The sequence below is a fragment of the Podarcis raffonei genome, chromosome 1 (assembly GCF_027172205.1).
Source record: "Podarcis raffonei isolate rPodRaf1 chromosome 1, rPodRaf1.pri, whole genome shotgun sequence".
Classification (NCBI taxonomy): Eukaryota; Metazoa; Chordata; class Lepidosauria; order Squamata; family Lacertidae; genus Podarcis; species Podarcis raffonei.
In genome coordinates, this window is record NC_070602.1 from 23,244,117 (window position 1) to 23,269,795 (window position 25,679).

The following is a 25,679-nucleotide window of genomic DNA, read 5'->3' on the forward strand; positions in this document are numbered from 1 at the left end:
TGGACCATAGGGTGAAGTTTAAATCTGGAAGGTGCTGAACTCTTATGACTGAGAAGCTGTCAGAGAAATGGTTTTGTTGGGTAGCTGGAAGAAATAAAACAAGTACTAGAGTAGGAGGGCTGCTTCACTCCCCCCCCCCCATGGAAAGCACAGTTGCAACAAACCAGTGTTTTAAAAAAGCATGCCACATGTTTGTTAAGGACCTGTGATTGGGTACAACTTTCTCTTGGACTGCATAGTTGGTGACAAACTGGGTTTGGCTGAGATAGAAGAAATAAACTGCTGGTTTTGGCTATGAAACTAACCACAGTTTTTCATGTGAAGCTGTGGTTAGTTGAAAATGGAAAGGAGAAACTTTGAGGACATGCCATATCCAATGCTTAACCTTTTGACATACAGACAGCAACCATTTTGTGTGGGGGCTTCCGTTCCTGGCCCCTATGTGTGTGTAAGCACAATCCCACCACATTCTGCCCTGCCCATGTTCCACCCCATTCCTCCCTGTTCTGAGTCCAGAAGGACCTCAGCATTGGTGGTCGCACATCAGTTGAAGGTGCACAAAATGGTCACCATCTGTATTTTATCTGAGAAAGGAAGCCCACAAAGTTTTTCATTCACATACAATATTGCTAACTCCTTTGCACACACACAGAATTACAGCCTGGGGGTGATAACCAACTTAAGTTATGTAAGTTCATTGATTTCTGATTTCTGAGTATGCTTAATGTTGGATATTACTCTGCCAGTGTAATCATAACCATGTCTACTCAGAAGTAAGTACTATTGAATTCAAAGAGACTTACTTACAGATAAGTGGGTATAGGATGTAGCCTTAGGGCAGTGTTAGAAACTCGGATATATAAGCTAGGTGCCAAATGGCTCCTTAAACCAGGGTTACAGTCGCCAAAACAGAATGTCTAGTTGCCATTTGAGGCCAAACAGCTCAGAAGTCGTATTTTTTGTTTTGACTTTTTGGTTCCTGACATTCATTCTGATCACGGATAGAATTCTAAAGGATGCCTTATTAGTGTGTGAAAACAAGCAAGACCCAAGGATCCTCAGGCATGCGCCTGGCTGGTAACCAGGTGCAAAATGTGCCTGGCGCATGGCGAATTTCAAACGCTGCCTTAGGGTGAGATCAAACAGGGTTTTACCTCCTCCTCCTGCTGCTGTATAGCCCAAAATCTGGGATTCTATGGAGGGATCCTATGAAAGAGATTTTGAGGGTTCATGGGGAGCTGTTGTGCCAGGTTTGGCAACAATATACTGAGAGGTGGCCAAACCTATGACCAAAAAGTGGGAGAAATCATGGCAAAGTAACATTTTGGCCTGTCATCTTGATTCAAATGTGGCCCGGCATCCAAGCATGGTTGAAGTGCGTCAGCCCCACCTCGGAACCCTCATGCCATGTTTAGCAACATTATATTCAAGAGGCATCCAAACGTGCAGAGAACAAACAGGTGGGCAGACAAGATAAACCATTCTCCCCCAATAGGGGTGGCATAGAAATTTAATAAAATCATACTCCCTAGAAAGTACCATATTTTTTGCTCTATAGGACTCACTTTTTCCCTCCTAAAAAGTAAGGGGAGATGTGTGTGCGTCTTATGGAGTGAATGCAGGCTGCGCAGCTATCCCAGAAGCCAGAACAGCAAGAGGGATTGCTGCTTTCACTGCTCAGCGATCCCTCTTGCTGTTCTGGCTTCTGAGATTCAGAATATTTTTTTTCTTGTTTTCCTCCTCCAAAAACTAGGTGTGTCTTGTGGTCTGGTGTGTCTTATAGAGCGAAAAATACGGTATGTTAGGCACCATACACACCGCAAACTGTTCTATTGGCTACAATAAAATGCTTATTTAAATCCTAATTTCAGCAGGGGCAGGGAACGCTATGGGCAATGCGAATCTGCAGGTGCAAAATTGGCAAACCCCTGTACTAGCAGTTCAGACATAAGTCTTCTCCCTTGTCTGTCTGTCTACATGTCTCTCTCTCGCCCCCCCCCCCTTGCCCCACACCACAGGACATTATTCGGCATTGCTGAACAGCCCTAAAATCTATTGTTAAGGCTATTGAAATCTATTGTTTCTTGATAATTATACGAATCAAGATCTTTTTTTAGTATTTTAGGGATATGAGCAGCAGCATTCACCTTAATGTTGTGTAGTTCTTATATACCAGGAACCAAAATTGGTAAGAATTTCCTTCCTTTGCTGCTTAGCTGTTGCCATAACCTTCTGTGATATTCCTGTTTCTTTTTCTAAATAGCATTATGAAGCAGTTATGCAGATCTCTTAGCAACTAATCTCATAAGTAGACTGCCCTAAAGTGGCTGTTTTTTTGTGCATGATAAAAACATGAATTTGTTCTGTTTTCTTGACCCTGCCTCTCTCTGGTTCAATTATATTAAAGTAATCAGAACTGCAGGCAGTTATTCAATAACACCTATGCACTGGAACATTGGTGCAAATTGCTTACTTCAGTTTCCATCCATGCCTCTCCCTTAGAGTGAACTGCAATTTCTCTAGTATAGCCATTCTTTGGTGTTGAAGATAATCCTGTTTTTCTCTACTTAATACTGTTACAGGACTTGTTTTCCTCATTGCTGTTGTCTTCTCAGAGTGGATATCTTAAAGTGTTTTTGCTGCTCTTCAGAAAATGCAGTGTCAGGAAACCTCACTTGACTAGGAAGGCAGGGGACAGCAATGTGGTTTCCATAAAAAGTAGTCATGTAGTATGTAGGGAGAAAATGCCACTGCTGGTATAGACGTATTTTCCCCTGTTAATGCCACATGCATTTTTTGAGCAATTCTAAAGCTTGAGACGTGGCAATTTGTTAACCTTCGCAAGTGATGCAATCAGTATTGGTAGCCTTCTGTCCTTGCTGGCTTTCTTGTGCAACTAAACAATCGACTCCTTATGCTGTTCTATAAATATTTGATTGCGGATTTTTCTGGTTATCTAATTCAGTATACAAGGAAATTGGCCACTTCCAAGCTATTCAAAATCAGCAGTGGGTTAAGAACTGTTTTTTTTTTAAAAAAAAGTTAAGTAAAGTATGAAATCTCGATAGACATTTTCTCAGTCTTTAACTTTATGCCCTATAACAACTAGCCGCTGGTTTCCCCGACTCATTAATTCTTGACTTCACTCTTTGGCAATCGCTGCTTTGAAGATTCTTTTTGGTGTTTTGAGCTTCCAGTATATGGTAAGGTGGTGTCTAAGAATGGCCTTTATACCATGATCGCATGAAACAAGTTTCATTGGCTGTTCCAGGTTAATAATTTTCTCTCTCTATTGGTTACTTTTAGGTACTTAGAGTTTATCATCTAGTACGGTGGTTCCCAAATAGCTCAGTAATGCAGATTCCGTTTTTCGGACTCCCTGGGGTCCACAGACTGCCAATTGGGAACCACTGATCTAGTACGAATAATGTCAAGTACAGTACTGAAAACCTCCCGATGTTACTTTATTTCCATCCTGTTCATAGTCCCAGTGTTCCATCTCTTTACTGTTCCTTGGGCTCTGATTTCTTCTGCTTAAATTATCCCAGCCAGTTGAGGATTACATTGCAAGTGCAATGACATCATGCTGCTAGCCAGTCAGATTCATTCAAATGACATCACAAAGTCAACTCAGAGTCAAAGCTAGAAGTGTTACCCTCTCTTTGAATGGGGCTTGAGGTGGAAGGCACATTGTGATAATTTTTGCACCTTTGCTTATCTAATTAGTGCTGGAAGGAGGGGAAATTTTCATGGCGGATGCAAGTACAGTTGTACCTCGAAATTCGAATGCCTTGCAAGTCAAACATTTTGGCTCCTGAATGCCGCAAAAGTGAGTGTTGCGGTTTGTGAATGTTCTTTGGAACCTGAACATCCGACATGGGTTCCGTGGCTTCCGATTGGCTGCAGGCGCTTCCTGCAGCCAATCGGAAGCCGCACCTTGGTTTCTGAAAGTTTTGGAAGTCGAACGGACTTCTGAAATGGATTCTGTTCGACTTCCGAGGTACGACTGTAGTTCAGCTCGGCCTCAAACAGTTACAAAATGATACAGGGATTTATATTTTATTTTGTTGTAGGGGAGCGAATTGGTCATTAAAATTATTATTTAATAGGCCACAATCATATTTCTTGCAACAGCCCTGCTTTGTTGTCATGGGGCTTAGCTCAGCTTTACTAGGGTGCAGTTTGGAGTGCAAAACAGGATTGACCAGAGGCCACAGAAATATGTATAGGAAAGACGGCTCTACAGTCTTCCTCTAAATCTCTATAAAGCTATTGGCTGTGCACAGCCTGGAATGTAGACTTGATAAACAACAACCTAGAAATGCTAAGAGTTAGTAAGGCAAATCAGTTCCTTTTGTCTCAAAGTGGAAATGGCTTTTCAAACTGTCTAGGGTCCAAAGTAAACATTTACAACTAGCTGCATTTAATGATAGCCTGACTTTTGTTGTGGCCCACTACTAGTGGGGGAATCAATCCTCTTGCCTGAAACTGCCCTCCCAATTGTTTTTCTCCTATGGATAAGGCACCAGTTTGCAGCGTAAATATAGGTCAGGGCATTTGTAGAGAAGTGAATTCGACAATTGGACAAATGGGCTAGCAGGATCAAGCCTCCTGCCTCCAACCACTGCAAATCTTCTGCCTCCTGAAGGCCCTTTGCAAAGGAGAAGCAGCTGTTAGATTAAATTTACACTTAGCTATGGCTCTTGGGGCCCTATCTATTGGAATGATTGATTTCCACACTTATGCCAGTAGCTCCCCAACTCATTCTTAGAGCCGAACATCGCGTTCTTCGTGCTAATAATTTCTGCTTGGGCAAAGCAGTTATTAGAAATTATAACTATGGCTTATGGGCCAGAGTGAGATGTCAACTATGTTTACAAAAGCTGTAGAACACTCCTTCCTTCAGTAATATATGAACAGCAGTTCCCGTTACTTTGGTAATTATTGCATAGCAGAATGTCTTAGGGCTATGATGCACACTGTTAACAAGATGGATTTACGGTTTTGTTTACCCACAAATCAGATAGGAGTTTGCTGAATGTGCCTCTCTCAGATTCCTGGCAAGTAGACATGGGCATAAATCTTTCTGGTATTACAGTTTTCATTAAATGAATGTTCACGCAGTAGACAGTTGAAGTTCTCAAAGTGTCTGTCACCTGTGTGTGGTTACAGACAGTTAACCAAGATTGTTTGTATGCTGGTCGAAGATGACTCAAATAAAATTCATTTCTGAGTTTTTTTCTGTCTAGAATCTTAAAACCCCTAGAACCAATATACTTGGAACAACGCTACTGGTATAGCAAGCAGATTTGACACACACATAGTTATGCATGCCCTATTCTATTTTGCATACATAACTAATTCTGTTATGCATGCTTAATTCTGAAAGTTGTTGTACAGCAATTATGTGTCACTGTATAAAGCATCCAAAATTTGCTTAAATGCAATGCAGAGATTTTAAAGGATAATACAATACCTGCCCAAAGGCTTATTATCTAATAGATGCAATACTGTGCGGAAAAGCATGAGGAGGAGGGCAAGCAAATTCAGGTATCAGTGCTTGTCTGTGGAATTTTTTTAAGGAGCCTAAATACCGTACATTAAATCAATATGGGCTGTGCAAGCTGTTGGTCACAGTGTTGTGCGGTCCTCTGTTGCAGAAGTACACGGTTATAACTTGGCAGTTGATGGGCGGGTAAAAAAGTGTAGAAGATATATGAAATTAGAAGGGAAGAAGAGAACTGAAGTAGGTGCATGACCCTCCTCGCCCATGAAGATGCATTTTACAAGGTTTCTTCAGTTCAAATGGCGCATTAAATATAGAACTACTGATATCCTGACATCCTTTTTAAGGAACAGGAAAAGCCACTCCTAGGGGAGAGACACAAGAGCAGAGAAGGGAGAGTGGCGTTTTCCCTCTTGCTGTGTCCCTGTTGCAGTGCCCCCCCCCCAGCCATGTTTTTCACTGCAGGGAAAAAGCCATGCAATTCTCTGAATGTTTGTGTAGACACTTGGGAAGAGGCAATTTGGAGTTGGGAAACAGCACCCTAATTGTCACCTTTCCCCTTGAGCTCTCCATCTAGTTCCATCTAGTTTTGTGCCCGGCAAAAACGTTCCTCTTTAACCAGGCCTTTGGTTGACTGACGTTCAATGCCCTTTTAAAATGTGTGTGTGTGTAGGGGTTATTGGGTTGTTGTTGTTTTCATTTTGATTATGTATTCTGTGTTTTTATATCATGATTTTATCCTGTGAACCACCCTGAGACCTGCGGGTATAGGGCAGTATCCACATTTAATTAACAAATTAATAAATAATCTTTTCCTGTTCTATAAGGGCTAGTGGGCTACCACTGTGCATATGTAACATGCAACATTCCTTTTGGACTATGAGTCAAGAACTCTGTTCAAAGAAGTGTTTCATGCTGCAAGAGAAGCTATGGGAATGAAAGCATTATTATTATTATTTACTCTCTTGAAAATAATTTCTGCCGCTGTGTGTTTCACAAACATGGCTGTAGGCTTTCTGTGTCCTCTTGTGATCGGCGTCTGGTGTTAGCAGCATGTGCAGACCATTGATCTGCTTAATGATCTCGTCTCTCTCCATAGATGACATGGCAGAGCTCCTCCTTGGCGAATCCAAGCTGGAACTTTTTCTGAAGGAGAACCCTCTTAAGCAGGGCGCGAGCCCCTGTGGTCCCCGGCCAAAGTTAATTGAAGTCAGGAAGCACCTCACTGCAGCGCTTGACCGAGGAAACCTAAAGGTACTTGCCACTTCTAAAACAGTATCTGGGAATTTTTGAGTTAACAAATAAAGTCTGCATCAGGCTTTTGGAATCAGGTTTGAGAAATATTTTTCCATTGCTGTGTTTGGATTTTGCGAGGTGGAAGCATTTTCTATATTCTTATTTCCATACTGCCCTTCTTCCCAGCTGGGAGCTCCGAATAGTGTACACAGTCCTTAAAATGTCTTAAACCACAAACTTTCTGTTAACCCGCCACACAACGTTATGAGGCATTAACCACTTCCTGGATCCACACGGTCTATCCCTTTCTACTGAATCTCACCCGCCATGTTGTGCAAGGATCAAGAGAGTGCATGGCTTGCCTGACCCCTGCAAGCATCCTGTCCACATCGTTGGGTTACTATAGCAAACCGATTCCACAAAATATGACAAAAAAGTGATTGACTACCTTCCGCTGGACTGGCAGCAATTGTGGCGTTGAGTTCCAATTGCATATGAACCTGACACCTCAAAGTGCTTTACAAATCTATCACGTAGGCTATTGGGTGACTAGCTGTTTCTGCCTGGACTTCAGTATCCCATTCACCACTCAAGAAGGCTCTGCTGGGTGGTTCACTGATGATGCAGCAAAGTAGGCTTTCTTGCTGCCTATGTCATCTGATAGGTTCAGTTCTGTGCTCTCACTCATGTCTGGTTGTATTTGCTACAAGAATTGAGCTCCACCTGTTGGCTGGCTCAGTTCATTGCCAGGAGCTCCTTTTTGGGCTGTCTGAGGACGGAGGGGGAGCAATCATGATGATGGCTCTGCCCATCAGGCTTCATTTCGCTTTAGAATTATTTACAGTAGGTATTTGGTGTCCAATAATGGACGCGGGTGGCACTGTGGTCTAAATCACTGAGCCTCTTTGGCTTGCTGATCGGAAGGTCGGCAGTTCGAATCCCCGCTCCTGTTGCTCGGTCCCTGTTCCTGCCCACCTAGCAGTTCGAAAGCACATCAAAGTGCAAGTAGAAAATAGGTACCGCTCCAGCGGGAAGGTAAACAGTGTTTCCGTGCGCTGCTCTGGTTGGCCAGAAGTGGCTTAGTCATGCTGGCCAATGATCTGGAAGCTGTCTGCGGATAAACGCCGGCTCCCTCGGTCAATAAAGCGAGATGAGCGCCACAACCCCGGAGTCGTCCGCAACTGGACCTAATGTTCAGGCGTCCCTTTACCTTTAATGGTCATTTGTTAAATTTTATTACAGTTTCATCCTTACAGTTTCATCCAGCAATCTAACAGCAAATTCCCAGCATTCCCCCCCCCCCCAGTGTTGCGGCACACTAATGGTCAAAGGAATAAAACCCAGGATGGGGCTATGCAGATAAAGGGCTGGGCTGTGCAGAAAGGAGCTGGGAACAGGGCATAAAAGTGCTATTTAGCTGGTATTTTGAAATAATAAAATTAATGGTAGCAACCGTTCATTTAGGGAAAAAGCTAATTAATTCATTTTTCTTCCTCTTGTTTGGTATTTTTATTTCAGTTATGCAATTTTCACAGCTGCATTTTTGCTGCAAGGTGAAATGTTATGTAGGATGTTTTTGCGACTGTTAAAAATAAATTTCATGAGTGTAGTTATTTCCTGTGTTTTCAGTTGCAACGATTCCTCATCTTTAGAATATAAAACTATACACAATGCTAGATAGAGTGTTTGGACAAGGTAAGAATGCAGATAATGCTGTGTTTTCTTGGAGTAAGTATATGCAATTTCTTTCCTCCAGCCAGAGTTCTTACAAGAAGCCAACTTGGTTATGGCCAAATCAAACTATATGGAAGGTGATTACAAAGAAGCTCTTAACATATATGCGAGAGTGGGTCTCGATGGCTTGCAGCTAGTAGCTGTACCTCCTTATCGGCTGAGGATGATAGCCGAAGCATATTCTACCAAAGGTAAGACGACTTTCAGTTCTTCCATGATTTTTCTCCCGCATCCCCTTCAAATAAAATACATTGGACATGTGACCAAATTGAAACTTGGTGATGCTTGTTTCTGTTAACATTTTGGCTGCATAGGAAGAAGCACGATTCTTTGCAAGAAGCAAAGATAAGAAAACTAGTAATTCAGATTAATGCATACACATCTTGGTCAAAGTATGTCCCACTCTCAGTGTTAACCTGTTAATTCAAAAGGCACCATGGTTGGTTCCAACAAGCAAGCAAGCAAGCAAGCAAGCAAGCAAGCAAGCAAGCAAGCTGTGACTTGTGTGATCATAGAATCATAGAATCATAGAGTTGGAAGAGACCACAAGGGCCATCGAGTCCAACCCCCTGCCAAGCAGGAAACACCATCAGAGCACTCTTGACATATGGTTGTCAAGCCTCTGCTTAAAGACCTCCAAAGAAGGAGACTCCACCACACTCCTTGGCAGCAAATTCCACTGTCGAACAGCTCTTACTGTCCAAACCAAACCAAAATATTTATTCGGCTTTACGCCCATCATGAAACACAACACAACAAAACAAATCAAATAAAACAGCGGACTCATACAAACCACAAGTAGTATAACACAGTTCACAACTCACAAGGACAGATATTAGCCGTTCATTTAAAAAATTTAAGATTAAGATTAAAAAATTTCGGCACTACACTAAAATCAATATCTGATGTCATTATAGAAAATTCTTATAACTATCAATAATCAGCTAACATTCCATTCCGTCTCTTGTACGAGAGGACGGCTGTTAGGAATTTAGCAACCTGTTGGGTAATATAAGGATCCACATCTTGAAGAACCCAGGCAAGCTGTAGGTCTACTGGTTTGTCAGCCATAGGCTGGATTATGGAGTTTAGTATACTAGCACGGGCTGAACTGTACAAAGGGCAGATAAACATAACATGATGTAGAGATTCAGATGTTTTCATTTCACAAGCACACATTGAAGGGACTTGGCCCTTAGTAAATCTATGTCTCAGTACGTTTGTTGGAAAGACATTGAACCTAGCTCTAATGAAGGCATATCGGTGAGACGCGGCCATAAGCGAAGTTAAGTAGGACGGAGCACGGTAGATAGGGGTTATGCCTAAATTTAACGGCGAGCAGGCTCCACCACCAGCTACGAAATTTTGGTATAGCTCCACATCATCCAGCCTTTGATTTATACACCTTTTAGCCACATTTAGATCCAGTTTGAGCAATTCAGTGGGCGAGATCTCATAGGACAGCAATTTGGCATGGATTTTTCCTGACCACAAATTTGTGAAGTCATCTCGCCACATGCATTGAATGAGATAGTGGTTCGGGAGTTTATGCCATAGGGATATCCAATAAATCAAAACTCTCCTCCATATAACTAGCTCCACTGAGGGGATCTTCATTTCTAAACGAATAGCCGCATTACTTACGCATGTTGGTAATTTTAGAAGTCGGCGTAAGAATTGGCTTTGAAGTGACTCTAAAGGTGAGAGGTTTGCAAAGGCAGCCCATAAAGGTGCAGCATAGGCCATTGTGGCCATCACTTTGATGCTATACACTTTCAAGGCCGCAGGGATGAATAAGGCCCCCTCAGAGTAGAAAAAACGGAGGAGGGAGTGTGATAGGGCTTTTGTCTTATTTTGAAGATATTCAACGTGTGCTTTCCACCCTAAATTGTATTGAAAATAAATTCCTAAATATTTAAATTTATGTACTTGTTCGATTTTCGTGCCCTCCAGTTTCCATGAATAAAGTTTTCGACTCCTTGAAAATATCAGTACTTTGGACTTGGTGTGGTTGATAGACAGATGATTAGAATGGCAATATGTCGCGAAAATCTTTAGTGCCCTCCTTAAACCCACTCTGGAGTAAGAGAGTAGTACCGCATCATCTGCGTAGAGAAGTAGAGGACAACGGTAATCTGCTATACGAGGGGTGTGGATAAATTTTTGTGAGGCGGCTAATGGGTTCCTCATATCACTGATAAATAAGTTAAAAAGAAGAGGCGCTAAAATACAACCCTGGCGTACACCCTTATTTACTGGCACTGGCTTAGTCAGGTCTCCAGCAGGGGATAATCTCACCCTGGCCACGGACCCGGCATGAAGTTGGGAGATAAGCCACAGGAGCCTTCTATCTATTCCCCAACAGGCAAGTTTATCCCATAGTAATTTCCTCGGAATACTATCAAACGCAGCTTTCAAATCTATGAAAGCTGCGCAAAGTTGGCCCCGTCGAGGTGTCGAGTATTTCCGGGCTAAGTGATAAAGAATGATTGCCTGGTCTGTTGTGGATCGATTTAATCTAAATCCAGCTTGCTCATGTCCAATCAGGTCAGCCTCAACTGACCACTTCATCAACCTTGCCAGCAAGAAACGGGCATATATTTTCCCAATGGACGATAGCAGACTGATATTCCGATAGCTCCCTGGGTCACCGGGAGGGCCTTTTTTGTAGATAGGAATTATAATGGCCTCCTTCCACATTCCTGGTATTAAGCCCGTGGCATTTATTGCATCGAACGTTTTAGCTAAAATCCCTGCCCACCATGCAGAATGAAGCTTTATAGCCTCAACAGGGACCAAATCTGGCCCAGGGGCCTTACCAGTTTTCAGCTCAGCTATCAATTCTAGGATTTCAGCAGGGTCGGTTTTGGGCCAGATGGGAAGGGGATTAGAAGGTCTCCAATGAGTGGCCGGAGCTTCTGCCACTGAGAAATATTTTCTCAGGAACTGCTCCCATGTAGGGGCCGGGATCACCGTTAAGGGATATTTCGTGTTTCTTCCCTTTATTAAGGACCAAAATTTCCGGGAGTTATGAGATTTTGAGGCAGAAATTATAGTCTGCCAGCGATTTAAATGCCACTCCCGTTTGGCCGATTTCTGGGCCTGTTTGTATGCTTTTTTAGCCAGGGAATAAGATGGAGGTAAGGCCGGAGCGCCGGAAAGTTTATAGTCATTATATATTGTATGTAGATGGAGTCTGGCTAGTTTGCAAGCAGAGTTGAACCAAGGGGCGCCAAATTTAAAATAATCGTTTTTAACTCCATAGGTTGGAGAAGTAAAAAAGCGAGTTAAAACTTCTATCAGGCAAGAAAAAAAAATTCATACAGGTAATAGGATCACTCGGGACTATTCCTACGTCCGGCTGATCACCAGAAAACTTTTCTCGGATAAAATCCGTATATCTATGAGCGAGGGCAGGGGACCATCTAGTCCCCTTTATTTTAGTGGACGACTCCACAATCACCGGGATTGGGTGGGAGCGGTCGAGCAACTGCCAGTCAACACATAACTTGGTTATCAGGGGAAGATGGTCACTAAATTGGGCATTATCAATTTTAAAAGAGGTGACATTCAAAAATAGATCCTGGGAAACCAATACATAGTCGAGAACACTGTTTGATTTTAACCCCAGGTGGGTGAACTCCCCTGGTATGTCTGGAGGACACCTGCCATTTAGTATAATTAAATTAAGGCGTAGAGTCATCTGATAAAGCATCACTCCCGCCTTATTGACTTTTACATCCTTTGATATTCTAGTGGGGGTGTATACTAGATCGTAAGTTTGAGCGCCGGGGTCAACCCACCACTTAGACTTTTTAAGAGCCTCCCAATTTGAGGCTATCCGAGCGTTAAAATCGCCTCCAGTAATGGAGGGGACATTGGGATATTTAAGATAACAAGAAAGTAAAAAATCCTCTAGGGATTCCCATCTAGCAGTAAGATCAGCTGCTAACCCTCCCGGAGGGAAATAGACATTTGTAACCAATAAAGAGAAGTTTCCACCAGAGATCAGTCCGGTAATAGCATAAGGCGGAAATGCATGCACTAGTGAAAGTTTAGCCCGAAGTTTGAGGGAGATACCAATTGTAAGGCCACCTTTAGGGCGGCCACCATTCGTTGACGGGCTAGCAGGCAGACATATAAACTCAAAGCCATTTAACTCAATTTCCTCCTCCACCCAAGTTTCTTGTAATAGTATGATAAGAAAGGAATTAATATATTTTTGGAATTCTGGATCTAATTTTTTACTTTTCCATCCAGCAATGTTCCAACTTAATATTGAAGGCTGGGGTTTCCCCGTTCCTCCAATTGACTGTCATTCGGAAAATTGGCTCAACTTTAAAACGGGAAGAGGGGAGCCACTAAAGAAATCAGTTATCTTCCTCTGATGAAAAACCTCTCGTAAAGGCTGAGTGGGATTTACAAGGTCATCTGGCTGTTGAGCTTGGCCACTCGATCTACTAGGAGTAGGACTTTGAACAGGGGCGGACCCCTTTTCCAAAAGAGATTGGTGGGCCACCCGGGGTGGACCAGCTATCTCGTCAGAAGTTTGGACTCTCTGTAGCCTGCTACTGGTCTTTTGGGCTACTTGATTTATGTGGCCTGTTGGATCTTCAATCAGTTCCGTCACTGGTCTTGCTGCTGAATCCATAATACTCCGCGAAGAGGGATAAGGCTGGGCGAGAGGGCTATTTGGGAAGGTTGGCAAAGGCACCTCTTCTCTTGATTGGTCAGTGCTATAAGAAGGTTCCAGGTCTGGCATCGATGAATGTGTAGAAGGGGATTTTTCCTGTTGTGTGTTGCTTTCTTCAGGTATGTTTTTCAATGGACGGTCAAGTAAATCTATTAAAAGCACAGAGGATTGTTCTGCTTGGAGGGAAGGACTGGTAGTTGCTTCTTGGGGTTGTATCTTATCCTCCATTGCTGACATACATTTAGCATTAGATATTGAGAGATCCATATGATCTGGTTCTTCTGGGGAGTCATGTTCGCTGTACGTGAGTATTCTGGTGCTGAGCTTCCTAATAAGTTGGGTTTTAAGCAATTCCAGTCTATTAATAATTTCTTTTTGTTCCACCACTGGTAAATCTGCAAAGGAGGCAATGAGTTCGATCTCTTCTGGTGGTGTCATGCCACTTTCCGGATGGTCATTGTTCTTTGCTAGGGGAGTGGGGGCCACATAACTCTTCTCCTGGGATTGAACGCCCACTCCGGTGTCCACTGGTGGATCGGGTTTAGCAGATTTTGAGCCCTCTTTGGTTATTGCCTCCAACAGTAGGGGTTTAGGCGTAGGGTCTATAAAGGCTCTCGTTGGTGCTATCCCACAGCGAAACAAAAATGCTTTCTTTCGTAATATGATAGTGGGAATTTTTGTGGATTGGAACGCAAGCAGGACTCTCTGGGATTTATGATGATGGACAAGGGGGAGGACTGCACAGAGGTCAATTTGTGCTGCTTCCATATTTAAAAGCACCTTTAGGAGTTCCTTGGCACCACCCAGAGTTCTCCATCTTGGGTCCCCATTTTGTATGGTTAGGCTCATTTTCCTTGGTGTTAAGATCAGGGATTGATGACCTAATTGAGGGTTAAGGTTGTATTTAAATTTGTCAGTACGTTTGTTATATAGGGACAAACTCCTCGTCCCCTTCCTCTCTTCAAGGGACTTAACACCGGCTGGCGCTGGGGAAGTAGTAACTAACTTTTGTTGGAGGCTGTGCAGCTGGGACGAAAGATCATCTAGTCTTTTGAATATACAGTGCAGGGTTTTGATTATTAAATGGGACTGTTCAAATGTCATATGATTGGCCGTGCCAAGGACCAGTTCCTCCTTCTGAGGAGAGACTACACTCTTACTGTTGGCCACATCGCTTGTTATTTGTGGAATTATTCGCTCTTCGTCTTTAAGTGCTGACGCGCAATCAATCAGTGGGTTGAAACGGTTCTGAGTTTCTACCATGTAGGAACAATCCAGCAGATTACTCCCTTCTTTAAAGTGACATGGTTCAACCCTTGTTTGCTTCGATCTCGGAAAGGGAACGGGGACCATCTCCTCGGAGTCTCTAAGACGTTTCCCATATCCCATAATTCAGATATCGAGGAGAGGGGGGACAGCACTTCAAAGTCGGCGTCTTCACCTCTACCTTTACAGGCCGGCAATTTAGGTCTACAAGGAGACTACCGGTAAGCAATACAGACCATTCCTTTGAAGACCTACTCCCACCAGGACTAAGACTAATATATAAATCTCCTTCAAAGCTTATCGCAGGGCCCACCGCGGTTCGGTCCCAGATGAAAGGGAAACTCCCAAAGGCCTCACCTCAAACAGGGGAGTTTCTCTTCGTGCAGCTCAAAGATTTTTCTCCGCTCAGCTGCAGTAAAAGTTCACAGCAGGTTTCCTTCAGCTATTAATCTTCCTTATCCTGTTGTTGTTTTAGCATGTTTGTTCGAGGCCCTTCTCCGCTTTGTAAATATATTAGTTAAGAAGCAGCTGCCAAATGTTGTAGATAAAATAATGAGGCTGATAAAAGCTGAATAAAAACTGATAAAACTAATAAAAACTAATAAAAACCGCACAACTGCTGCGGAGCTCAAGTCAATGCTTCCACTAACGACGCCATCTTGACCTTTTTCTCCAGCTCTTACTGTCGTGTTTAGGTGGAATCTTCTTTCTTGTAGTTTGGATCCATTGCTCCGTGTCTGATTCTCTGGAGCAGCAGAAAACAACCTTTCTCCCTCCTCTATGTGACATCCTTTTATATATTTGAACATGGCTATCATATCACCCCTTAACCTCCTCTTCTCCAGGCTAAACATGCCCAGCTTCCTTAGCCGTTCCTCATAAGGCATCATTTCCAGGCCTTTGACCATTTTGGTTGCCCTCCTCTGGACACGTTCCAGTTTGTCAGTGTCCTTCTTGAATTGTGGTGCCCAGAACTGGACACAGTACTCCAGGTGAGGTCTGACCAGAGCAGAATACAGTGGCACTATTACTTCCCTTGATCTAGATGCTATACTCCTATTGATGCAGCCCAGAATTGCATTGGCTTTTTTAGCTGCCGCATCACACTGTTGGCTCATGTCAAGTTTGTGGTCAACCAAGACTCCTAGATCCTTTTCACATGTACTGCTCTCAAGCCAGGTGTCACCCATCTTGTATTTGTGCCTCTCATTTTTTTTTTGCCCAAGTGCAATACTTTACATTTCTCCCTGTTAAAATTCATCTTGTTTGTTTTGGCCCAGTTCTCTAATCTGTCAAGGTCGTTTTGAAGTGTGATGCTGTCCTATGGGGTGTTAGCCACCCCTCCCAGTTTGGTGTCATCTGCAAATTTGATCAGGATGCCCTTGAGTCCATCTTACGTGTTTCATCATCTTGGAGCCATAGATATGCACCAGATCACACCTCTTCCCCCAAACTGGTACATTGCAACTTTTGGTTTTTCCATCTCACAGAAGGGGAGGCGCGATCTAGTATGAATCTGTGGCTCTGACTTTACACTATTCATGCAAGTAGATGGGCATTTACAAGCAGTTATTTTGATCATGTTATCAGGAATACTTTTGAGGAACGTTATGCTTAATTTAGTTTAAGTTCACTAAAACTACAAGGTGAAAACTCATTGAATTAGAGACATGCTTTTGTTTCAGCAAAGGAACTCAAATTCAGGCAGCCCTGTATCAGGAAGTTTTTAATGTTTGATGTTTTATTATGTTTTTATATGTGTTGGAAGCCGCCCAGGGTGGCTGGGGTAACCCAGCCAGATGGGTGGGGTATAAATAATGAAATATTATTATTACTCTGTTGTTCTTTGAAGACATTGATTAATATGGGTTGGATCCAGGAAAAAGTGCACTGAAGGGGCCTGGTGGGAGCTGACTTTCCTGCCCCCTTGAAAAGTCTCTTCCAAGGATGAGGTGTCCCATTAAATGGGGACATTTAATGTAGAATCCCAGAAAATCAGTTGTAGGTACCTTCTGCAAGCAGGTTATGGAAATAAACAGCTCTAATGACAATTGCACCATTGTAAATTATTGGTATTTATAGTAAGGCATGGTAGGATATGTATGGCTTTACTTTGTGTGCTTGGGGCCATTATTTATAGTCTAGGAATAGACAAGGGTGGAAAGTTTGCAGGAGTAGGTTGTCTAATCAAACCTTCATCTGTGATTTAGGAATATACCCCAGACTCCCAGCAAAAACATTGAGTTGAGAATTGTACATTTTCAAGGCTTCCTGCAGCCCATCCTGTCAGGGATGTTGATTTCAGATAACTCTTTTTTGGAATATGTCTTGATGTTCCCTTCTACAAAAGTATCTTCCTTCTATATTCATTCTGACGTACTTTATCATTATGAACAGCATCTAGAAGTTAAAAACAGGCAAGGATAGGTTTGGGTCGTTTCCCCCTGTGCAATACTGACGTAGTTTCTATAGGTGGCAGTGTTGCCCCAGCGTCAAGATGTGTTCTGCAGTGTGCGTGCATAACAGAAAGCTGGGTCATTGTTTTGAGAACACAGCAGATTCTGTGCATTGGGGTATAGAATTTTTCATGCCTTGATGCATTTGGAATTGCTTCTTTTGTCTGGAAGAGCAAACATTTGCCATCTATGTGGTTTGTTTTTCTTCAGAGAGAGCAGACTCAGTGGCAGCATTGACAACTGATTCTAAATAATGTCTAAAATTAATCTGAGCGTTTGCATGCCCTGCACAGTTCAGTCCAACTGCTAGTCATATAGCAGTGAAGAGATTTTGCTGCCTAGCATGGTAGAAGTGTAGAATACTTGATAGGCTAACAGAATTCGAGTTTGAAGGGGTGGGTAGATGTTAAAATTAATTTTAATGCTTTTTAAAATGTCTCTGATCTAGGAAAAAGATTAAGGAAAAAGTCACCCTGTGAAAGGATTGTTTGGCTTGAGTAAAATGAGTAGATTTTTGCAGACAAGTTAATGTTGCAAAGTTGTTTTGAAAACCTACTCTCCCTTATACAGTCGGATCTTGGTTTTTGAACAGCCTGGTTCTCGAGCGTTTTGGCTCCCGAATGATCCAAACCTGGAAGTGACTGTTCCGGTTTTCGAATGTTCTTTTGAAAGCTGAATGTCCAATGGGGCTTCCATGCCTTCCGATTGGCTGCAGGAGCTTCCTGCAGCCAATCAGAAGCCACGCTTTGGAAGTTGAATGGACTTCTGGAACGGATTCCGTCCGACTTCCAAGGTACAACTGTACTTGCAACAAGCAAAATGAGGTATTGGCAGTGACATGCTGGCAAAAGGGAGGTTTCTGGGAAAACTTGCTCCTTAATAAGGGGTCACAAGGAACTGAAATATTGTCAAATAGGGCATTGTTAATTGACAGGCGCTTCCCTAATCTGTCTGGGTAACACTGTTATGGATTGATGCCCAGAGATAGCTTGGCACTGGTCAGATAGGATGAGGACACTTGTGTTGCTCCTAGGAGCTGTCTAGAGACCTACGTCACACATTAAGTGCTCCCCCCTCCAGCCTTTCCACTGTTGCCTGTAAACCATGATGATTGCACACTTGGAGAAACCTCCGTCCATCTGTCTCTTGGCCTTAAGAGGCTGTTGGCCTTTTACTCCACTTCACTTTCCTGTCCAAATATGATGAGAACAAGTGTTACTGAGTTTCCCATCATTTCTAATTTCTTACCTCTTAGCACTGCTATGATAGGTTTAAAAACGCTTATTTTATTACCAGAAACAAATGATAGCCTATTAAGCACTGAAGCCTTCTTTTATTCAATAAATAAGGAGTAAGGAATTCAGTTTTACAGTTTGTTGTTTCCTAAGCCCAGCACTGCCTCCTCCAGTGTTGTATCTTCCTCCCTGAATTCAGTAAGTATAGAATAATTTACCTCTATCAGAACAAACATACCTACTAGCAGCCTTGTACCTAGCATCACTTGGGAATTCGAAGAAAGCAAAAAATCAGGTCGGTTTTGAAAGGTACAGACCACCACCTGAACATAGAGAAAAACCTGCTCCTCGATCTCAGAAACCGTCATGCAAAATTTGTAAGGGTTTCCTTAAAAGGTCAAGGTCAAGGTACCCCTGCCCGTACGGGCCAGTCTTGCCAGACTCTAGGGTTGTGCGCTCATCTCACTCTAGAGGCCGGGAGCCAGCGCTGTCCGCAGACACTTCCGGGTCACGTGGCCATCGTGACGAAGAGCAGCACACGGAAACGCCATTTACGTTCCCGCTAGTAAGCGGTCCCTATTTATCTACTTGGGGTTTCTAAGGGTTTCCTTACGGGTGTCCAAATGCATAGTGAACAGAGAAACCACCTTCCAAAATATATAATGGATACTGTTACGTATGCAGTCATACATTTTGGACTATCATCCAATAAACTACATGCACAGAAGTTAATTTAGTTTTCCAAACAGCAGGTCTGCCACAGTCTGGAAAAAGGTGGCAGCAGGGGGAAGACATGCTTTGCTTTATCCATGGATTTTCTCAAATCAGATATACCCCTGGTTTTTCTGTTAGGTACAGCAGTTTACAAGGACACTACGGCACAATTAACTATTGTATTGGTTTCTCTGCTTGGCCAGTGAAAACAGACTGCCTTAAAGGTAAAGGTAAAGGTACCCCTGCCCGTACGGGCCAGTTATGACCGACTCTGGGGTTGTGCGCCCATCTCGCTTAAGAGGCCGGGGGCCAGCACTGTCCGAAGACACTTCCAGGTCACGTGGCCAGCGTGACGAAGCTGCTCTGGCGAGCCTGCACCAGCGCAGCACACGGAAACACCGTTTACCTTCCCGCTATAAAGCGGTACCTATTTATCTACTTGCACTTAAGGGTGCTTTCGAACTGCTAGGTGGGCGGGAGCTGGGACCGAACGACGGGAGCTCACCCCGCCGTGGGGATTCGAACCACCGACCATATGATCGGCAAGTCCTAGGCGCTGAGGTTTTACCCACAGTGCCACCCGCGTCCCTAACAGACTGCCTTAGCCCCTGATTATTTTATTTTCATTGAAATATCTTTTGTTTTTAGGTCTTTGTCTAGAAAAGTTGCCAATTTCCTCTTCAACAAGTAACCTCCATGCAGATCGTGAACAAGAAATTATTATGTGCTATGAGAAGGCTGGGGATATAGCCCTTCTGTACCTCCAGGAGATAGAAAGGGTAAGATGGAATATCTAGTTCAATTGAAATATTGGATGTGATTTATTCCATAGTAGGATGTAATGCCAGGTGCAGCAGTCCTCTTTAAGGTAAGCTCAAGGTGATATGCATGGTTCTCCCCCTCCCCTTTTAATGCTCGCAACATTAAATTGTACATTGTTCTAAACTGTTTTTAACATTGTGTTTTTATTATTGTAACCAACCCTGCCACCTTGGGTTGAAGGGCAGGTAATAAATTATAATAACAGCCACCATCACAGCCCTGTGAGATAGGTTAGACTGAAAACCAGTGACTGGCTAAAGGTCACCAAATGAGTTTCATGGCTGAGTAGGGATTTGAACCCTAGACTCCCAGAGTCCCAACACTCTAACCCAGGCATAGGCAAACTTGGCCCTCCAGATGTTTTGGGACTACAACTCCCATCATCCCTGGCCACTGGTCCTGTTAGCTAGGGAGGATGGGAGTTGTAGTCCCAGAACATCTGGAGGGCCAAGTTTGCCTATTCCTGCTCTAACCACCAAACCATACCATACTCCCAGATCATAAGGATTGCAGAAAATACATATAAAGCACATTGCACATATTCACTGGTATAAAATGCTATTAACATCATTTTTATATACCGTATTTTTCGCTCTATAAGATGCACCAGACCACAAGATGCACCTAGTTTTTGGAGGAGGAAAACAAGAAAAAAATATATTCTGAATCTCAGAAGCCAGAACAGCGAGAGGGATCACTGCGCAGTGAAAGCAGCAATCCCTCTTGCTGTTCTGGCTTCTGTGATAGCTGCGCAGCCTGCATTCGCTCCATAAGACGTGCACACATCTCCCCTTACTTTTTAGGAGGGAAAAAGTGAGTCTCATAGAGCAAAAAATACGGTAACTTAGGGCAGTATTGGCCATCATGTTTATTCATGAAACCTAAAGATCGAAAAACTAAATTTATGTTTACTTACTTGGACTAGTTTTAACTATATAAATTCATGTATATACTTTGGTTTGTGAAAGAGGACTATAGAACTGGAAAGGACTGGATCGTTCCATTAGGCCAACACTTGTGCTATGAAAATGTTCCTTCACACAAGCCACATTAGCATATAATGACAAATTATTGTTTTGTGCTGTGTGGATGAGTTTCTGTGCACTCAAACAAAGCATTAGACATACCCCCTTGGCCTTCTGCATTGCTGGGAGAATGTCTGCTTAGTGTTACATAGGAAACGGGGACACCGGTTTACAACGAACCATGGTTAGTTTCTAAGCAAACCAGCTTCGAACCATAGGTTATTAAGCTTTCTTGTTTAATAAGACATATTCACATTGAGAAGGGCTGTAGCTCAGTAGTTTCTTGTGATTCCTGAACCACCTCAGGGAAAAGTAGCAGTGTTGGTATGCTTCAGTATGGTACTGATCTTGATTAAAAACCTACCTTGGCCATAAATTCAAAAGGTTACTTCGAGGATGTCAGTCTGTCCTGGCTTTTGCATTCCAGGTATTCGTGAAAAGAGAAAGACCTGGGTGAGATGCTCAGAGGATGCCAGTTTTGATTTATGCATGATTTTGATTAAAAAAATTATCAGTAGCATATTGTGATCAGCAATGCAATTCTGCACTTTATTTTTCTCCTGAAATTTCCAGAAACTTGTGTGCCATCTAAAATAGAGCACCTCTTGTTTCTTTAAGTAAAGCATTAATTTACAGCTTTAATGCCTAATTCACTATTTGGAGACATTTACTGAAGATTAAATAACGCATTCTTTGACCCCTGTGTGCATTATTTTAATAAATCTGGCTGCATGCCAGAATAGGATATCTCATTATTTGCTGGAACTGAGCTCCTATTGATGGCTCATTTCTTTACACATTCCAGCTGAAAATAATCCAACCTCATGTGCTGTTCAGCACTTTTTGTTCAGAATGCTGTGACTTTTTATCACTGTCTCAAGGTTATGACAGTGTGGCTTGCGTAACTCATAGGAAAACTCCTAAGGGTTCACGTGGTAAAAAGAATCTTTCACCAAAAATGTACCAGTAGTGTGTGGTGGAAAATGTGTTGCAGCTTTGTTCTTAATGAAAGCTGGCATGCCTGAGTGGCTTATTGGTTGTGTAATCTTAAACTATAACACAGAATTTGTAGTCCTGAAGTATATGCAGACTCCTGGCTTTTATTTATGACCTTGTGTTTCATTTTCCCAACCTATTAAATTGACTTCATAGGAATGTACTGGAGTTTATCTGGTTTTTAAAACATAAAAATCCTCCGAAAGAACTTTTTAATCCATTCTTTCCTCAGTGGTCTCAACAGCTGTTTACTGCTTGTTTAAGCAACTTGGGTTCTTGCTACCTTTGTTTATAACATTTTGCTAGCCTCAAAGTTAGGTATAAAACACTAAAATAGAGTAAGAAAGCAACAGTTACAGAAATCGTAAAATAAAAACAGGACAGTGGGACCAGGAAGTGAAAAATTGATGAAAGCAGCAAATTGGGCCATTAAATGGAATCACATTAACATAAAATGCAGTTAAAGGCAAGGGAGAACAGGATGGGCATGGAAGTAGCTTTGAGTGCTATAGCAGTTTAGATTAGCCTTTGCCAACCAGATTAGGGCTACACCTTCCATCAGCTGCGCTGGTTGGGGCTGTTGGGCATGGGAGTAGCCAGGATTTTTGTTGTGGGGGCAGGACTTCATTAGGAGGGGCATAACTGACGTGATTGGTCAGTTGGTTAAGTATTTCTATTGTTTTACTTGGGGGGCAGCTGCACCTATGCTCTTGGGAGTCCAAAATATCTGGAGTTCTTCCAGGAAGAAGAGCAAGTGAGTCTGGGCCGAACAGCATCGGCCTTTTCTTGGCCCTTGCCCCACCCCCAGCTGGCAGCCCATTGTCCTGCCGAGATGGGGGCAGGGCGATGGCCACCCTGTAACCAGGTGGGTGGCACCTGGCCAGGTAATCCCACGCGGTGTCGCAAACCGTGTGAGGAGGTGAGTGGACATTGTTTTACTCAATCGGGGGGGGGGCTGCACCCATGCTGTTGGGAGTCCAGAATATCTGGAGTGGTTTCAGGTTAAAGGTAAAGGTAAAGGGACCCCTGACCATTAGGTCCAGTCGTGGCCGACTCTGGGGTTGCGGCGCTCATCTCGCTTTATTGGCCGAGGGAGCCGGTGTACAGCTTCCGGGTCATGTGGCCAGCGTGACTAAGCCGCTTCTGCCAAACCAGAGCAGCGCGCGGAAACGCCGTTTGCCTTCCCGCCAGAGCGGTACCTATTTATCTACTTGCACTTTGATGTGCTTTCGAACTGCTAGGTTGGCAGGAGGGTTTCAGGTTGGCAAAGGCTAAATAGTGAGCCCATTTGAAAGTAATGCCAAACCGTGGTTTAGCACTAACTTGATGAGACTCCATGAGCCTGAGCAAAATATGGGGCTCATGCATTTAGTTTAGTTTCACTTTCAAAGAATCTCTGTTTAGCGTTATGGATGACTTGAGGATTGTGGTTTATAACAAAGCAATGGTCAGCACAGGAGCAGCTAACTAGGAGCACAGTTTAGCAACTAACCAGTGCTTTGTTGTTAACCAAGATCTGCAGCTGGTATGTAATGCTAAGCCAAGAGTTGACTGCTGGAGTGAGAGTGTGGTTGCCAACCTCAGGGTTTTAGAATCCCCACATACTCATACTTGATATTCAGGCCAGTAGAAGTTTAGGATTGGAGTTGTAATGACCAGCACACTATTCCGAGGTTTGGGAAAGACTCAGAGAGTGTGAGCTGCCTCTACAGTAAGCCCCAAAGGTGTAGGTTGAACGAAGAAGTGCTGGGACAGTGGCTCAGAACCTTTAAAAAAGTGATTTCTTTAGTGCCTCCCAGGTTCCCTCCCATCTGGGGATGCAAGAGTTAGTGGGAGGTTGGTGGCAGCAACTCCTGTGCTGTGGAGTAAAACCTACTGGCAGCACACCAGGACTGTTGTGTTGCAGTTGCGCAACGAAGGAAGTGTGAGAGCCTCTCTTGGGCACCCACCACTATTGTCACATATGGAACAGGAAATAGACATTGAGATGAATAAAAGGAACGTATGAAGATCAGTACTGTGTGTGTAAGTTGACTTGGGAGAAAGGTAGTAACTTGGGTAATTTCGATTTATTCCATTGTGTGATCACCCAGGTAATCATGGCCAATATACAGAACAGAAGCCCTAAGCCAGGGCCTGCGGCACATGAACAAGAACTTGGATATTTTTTAGAAACAGGACTTCAGAGAGCCCATGTCTTGTACTTCAAAAATGGGTAAGACTTAGTTCAATATTCTCCTTGATCATAAATTTAAGAATCTGCCAGAACGTGAAGTAGGCCAGCCTTGGGTTATGTCTTAATATTTCAAAAGTATAGATACTTTGAAAATATTAACTCCTTCGTGACAGTCAATTTTTCATTGCACAATAATTTGAATTGTGTGCAAAATAGATCCTTCAGTATGTTTTATGGGAATGTAATCGGTTACAAAAAAAATTATTAAAGATTTCCCCATTTGGTGGTAAGGTTTTAGTAATGAAGAATGCTAGAAAAAGAAGAGTTGTTGATCTTAAAACTTTTTTTCCAAATCTCTTCAGTTACCACTTATTTTAATATTGTGCTGCAGGATAAACGTGCATGAAGACCAACAGTATGTATATGCCTATTTCCATTTGTGACTACTCAGTAGATCCTTGTAGACTCTGCATGTCAGGTCATCCATAATTTTGCAATAACCTTCCCTAAGAATAGTTTACTAAGGTATATAAGAAATCCAAATGCTACAGAAAATGAAGAAAGGAATTCAAGCCTCTGTTCATTTTTGAAGGCTTCAAAACTTGGTGCACTAGGTTTTAGATTAGTTTGCTACTCCCACAACCCTCTGAAAGATGTGACTATTATAACATTTTAGATTCAAGTAAACCTTTATAGGAAGAGTAGAATATCCTGCTGTGTTGGTAAACTGTGTTTGATATAAATGTCGTAGCTGGTGAAAAGCACTCCAAGTTTTGAAACATAGCATGTAATTGCTCATTTGAGTTTTATAGGTCCCATTTTTAGTGTTTTGAGAACCAATATGGAATAATGCATGGCCTCTGAGTTGTACTGTAGTTCTGATGCCATTATTTAATTGGACGAAAAATGGAATATTAAGATTTCATTTTTCGAGTACCCCTAGTAAATAAGGTTGCCAGGGGGGAAGGGGAGGAAGGAAATGCTGTGCTCTATTTCAATTTTTAGTGGAAAATACTGGAAAAGAATGAGCTACAGAATGCATGTTCCTAAAACTTTGCACAGGAGAAATATAGGAGTTTTCTTATTTAAGTACAGTGGTGCCTCGCAAGACGAAATTAATCCGTTCCGCGAGTCTCTTCGTCTTGCGGTTCTTTCGTCTTGCGAAGCACGGCTATTAGCGGCTTAGCGGCTATTAACGGCTTAGCGGCTATTAACGGCTTAGCGGCTTTAAGAAAAAGGAAACAAACTTGCAAGAACTCGCAAGATGTTTCGTCTTGCGAAGCAAGCCCATAGGGAAATTCGTCTTGCGGAAAGACTCAAAAAACGGAAAACCCTTTCGTCTAGCGAGTTTTTCGTCTTGCGAGGCATTCGTCTTGCGGGGCACCACTGTACACAGATAGTTTGCATAGTCTGGGCTTAGGGTTGGTGGGCTGATCACAGTGAACTAGTTTTATTCCAGTTGAAGAAACTAGTAGTGGACTCTGGTCCACAAAATAAATTTGTTAACCTTTAAGGTGCCTCAAGACTCCTTGTTGTGTTTGCTGCAACAGAAACAGACTATCATGGCTACTACTTGGTAAATTATTCACCCTGAGAATTCATTTCTTCCTATAAAACATCAATTACTAGCTGGCTTCTGTTCTGAAGAATTAAGGCCATTTCCTACACTCTTGTGTTTGTTCCTCAGAGTGACGGTTTCATACTTAATTAACCCAAGATCTATGAATATGGCCCTTTCAACCATCCAGTTTTCATTCTGGAAGTAACTTGGTGCAATCTTACGTGAAAATGCTAGATTTAGAAGTGGCTTGTAGATACGT

At 42.8% G+C, this 25,679-nt stretch overlaps 1 protein-coding gene across 5 annotated transcripts in view; it reads left to right on the forward strand.

The window, feature by feature from the left end:
• The window catches only part of TTC7B (tetratricopeptide repeat domain 7B), a 109,799-nt gene that overhangs the window by 5,256 nt on the left and 78,864 nt on the right, over positions 1-25,679 (forward strand). For 3 of the 5 annotated variants that reach the window (XM_053376963.1, XM_053376982.1, XM_053377000.1), the window contains exons 2-6: positions 6,606-6,760; positions 8,499-8,667; positions 19,489-19,619; positions 23,777-23,898; positions 24,251-24,274. In XM_053376963.1, the coding sequence (XP_053232938.1) occupies positions 6,606-6,760; positions 8,499-8,667; positions 19,489-19,619; positions 23,777-23,898; positions 24,251-24,274 (601 nt within the window). The remainder of the gene's footprint in view (positions 1-6,605; positions 6,761-8,498; positions 8,668-19,488; positions 19,620-23,776; positions 23,899-24,250; positions 24,275-25,679) is intronic. The other 2 variants (XM_053376973.1, XM_053376993.1) reach the window with 1 other exon arrangement.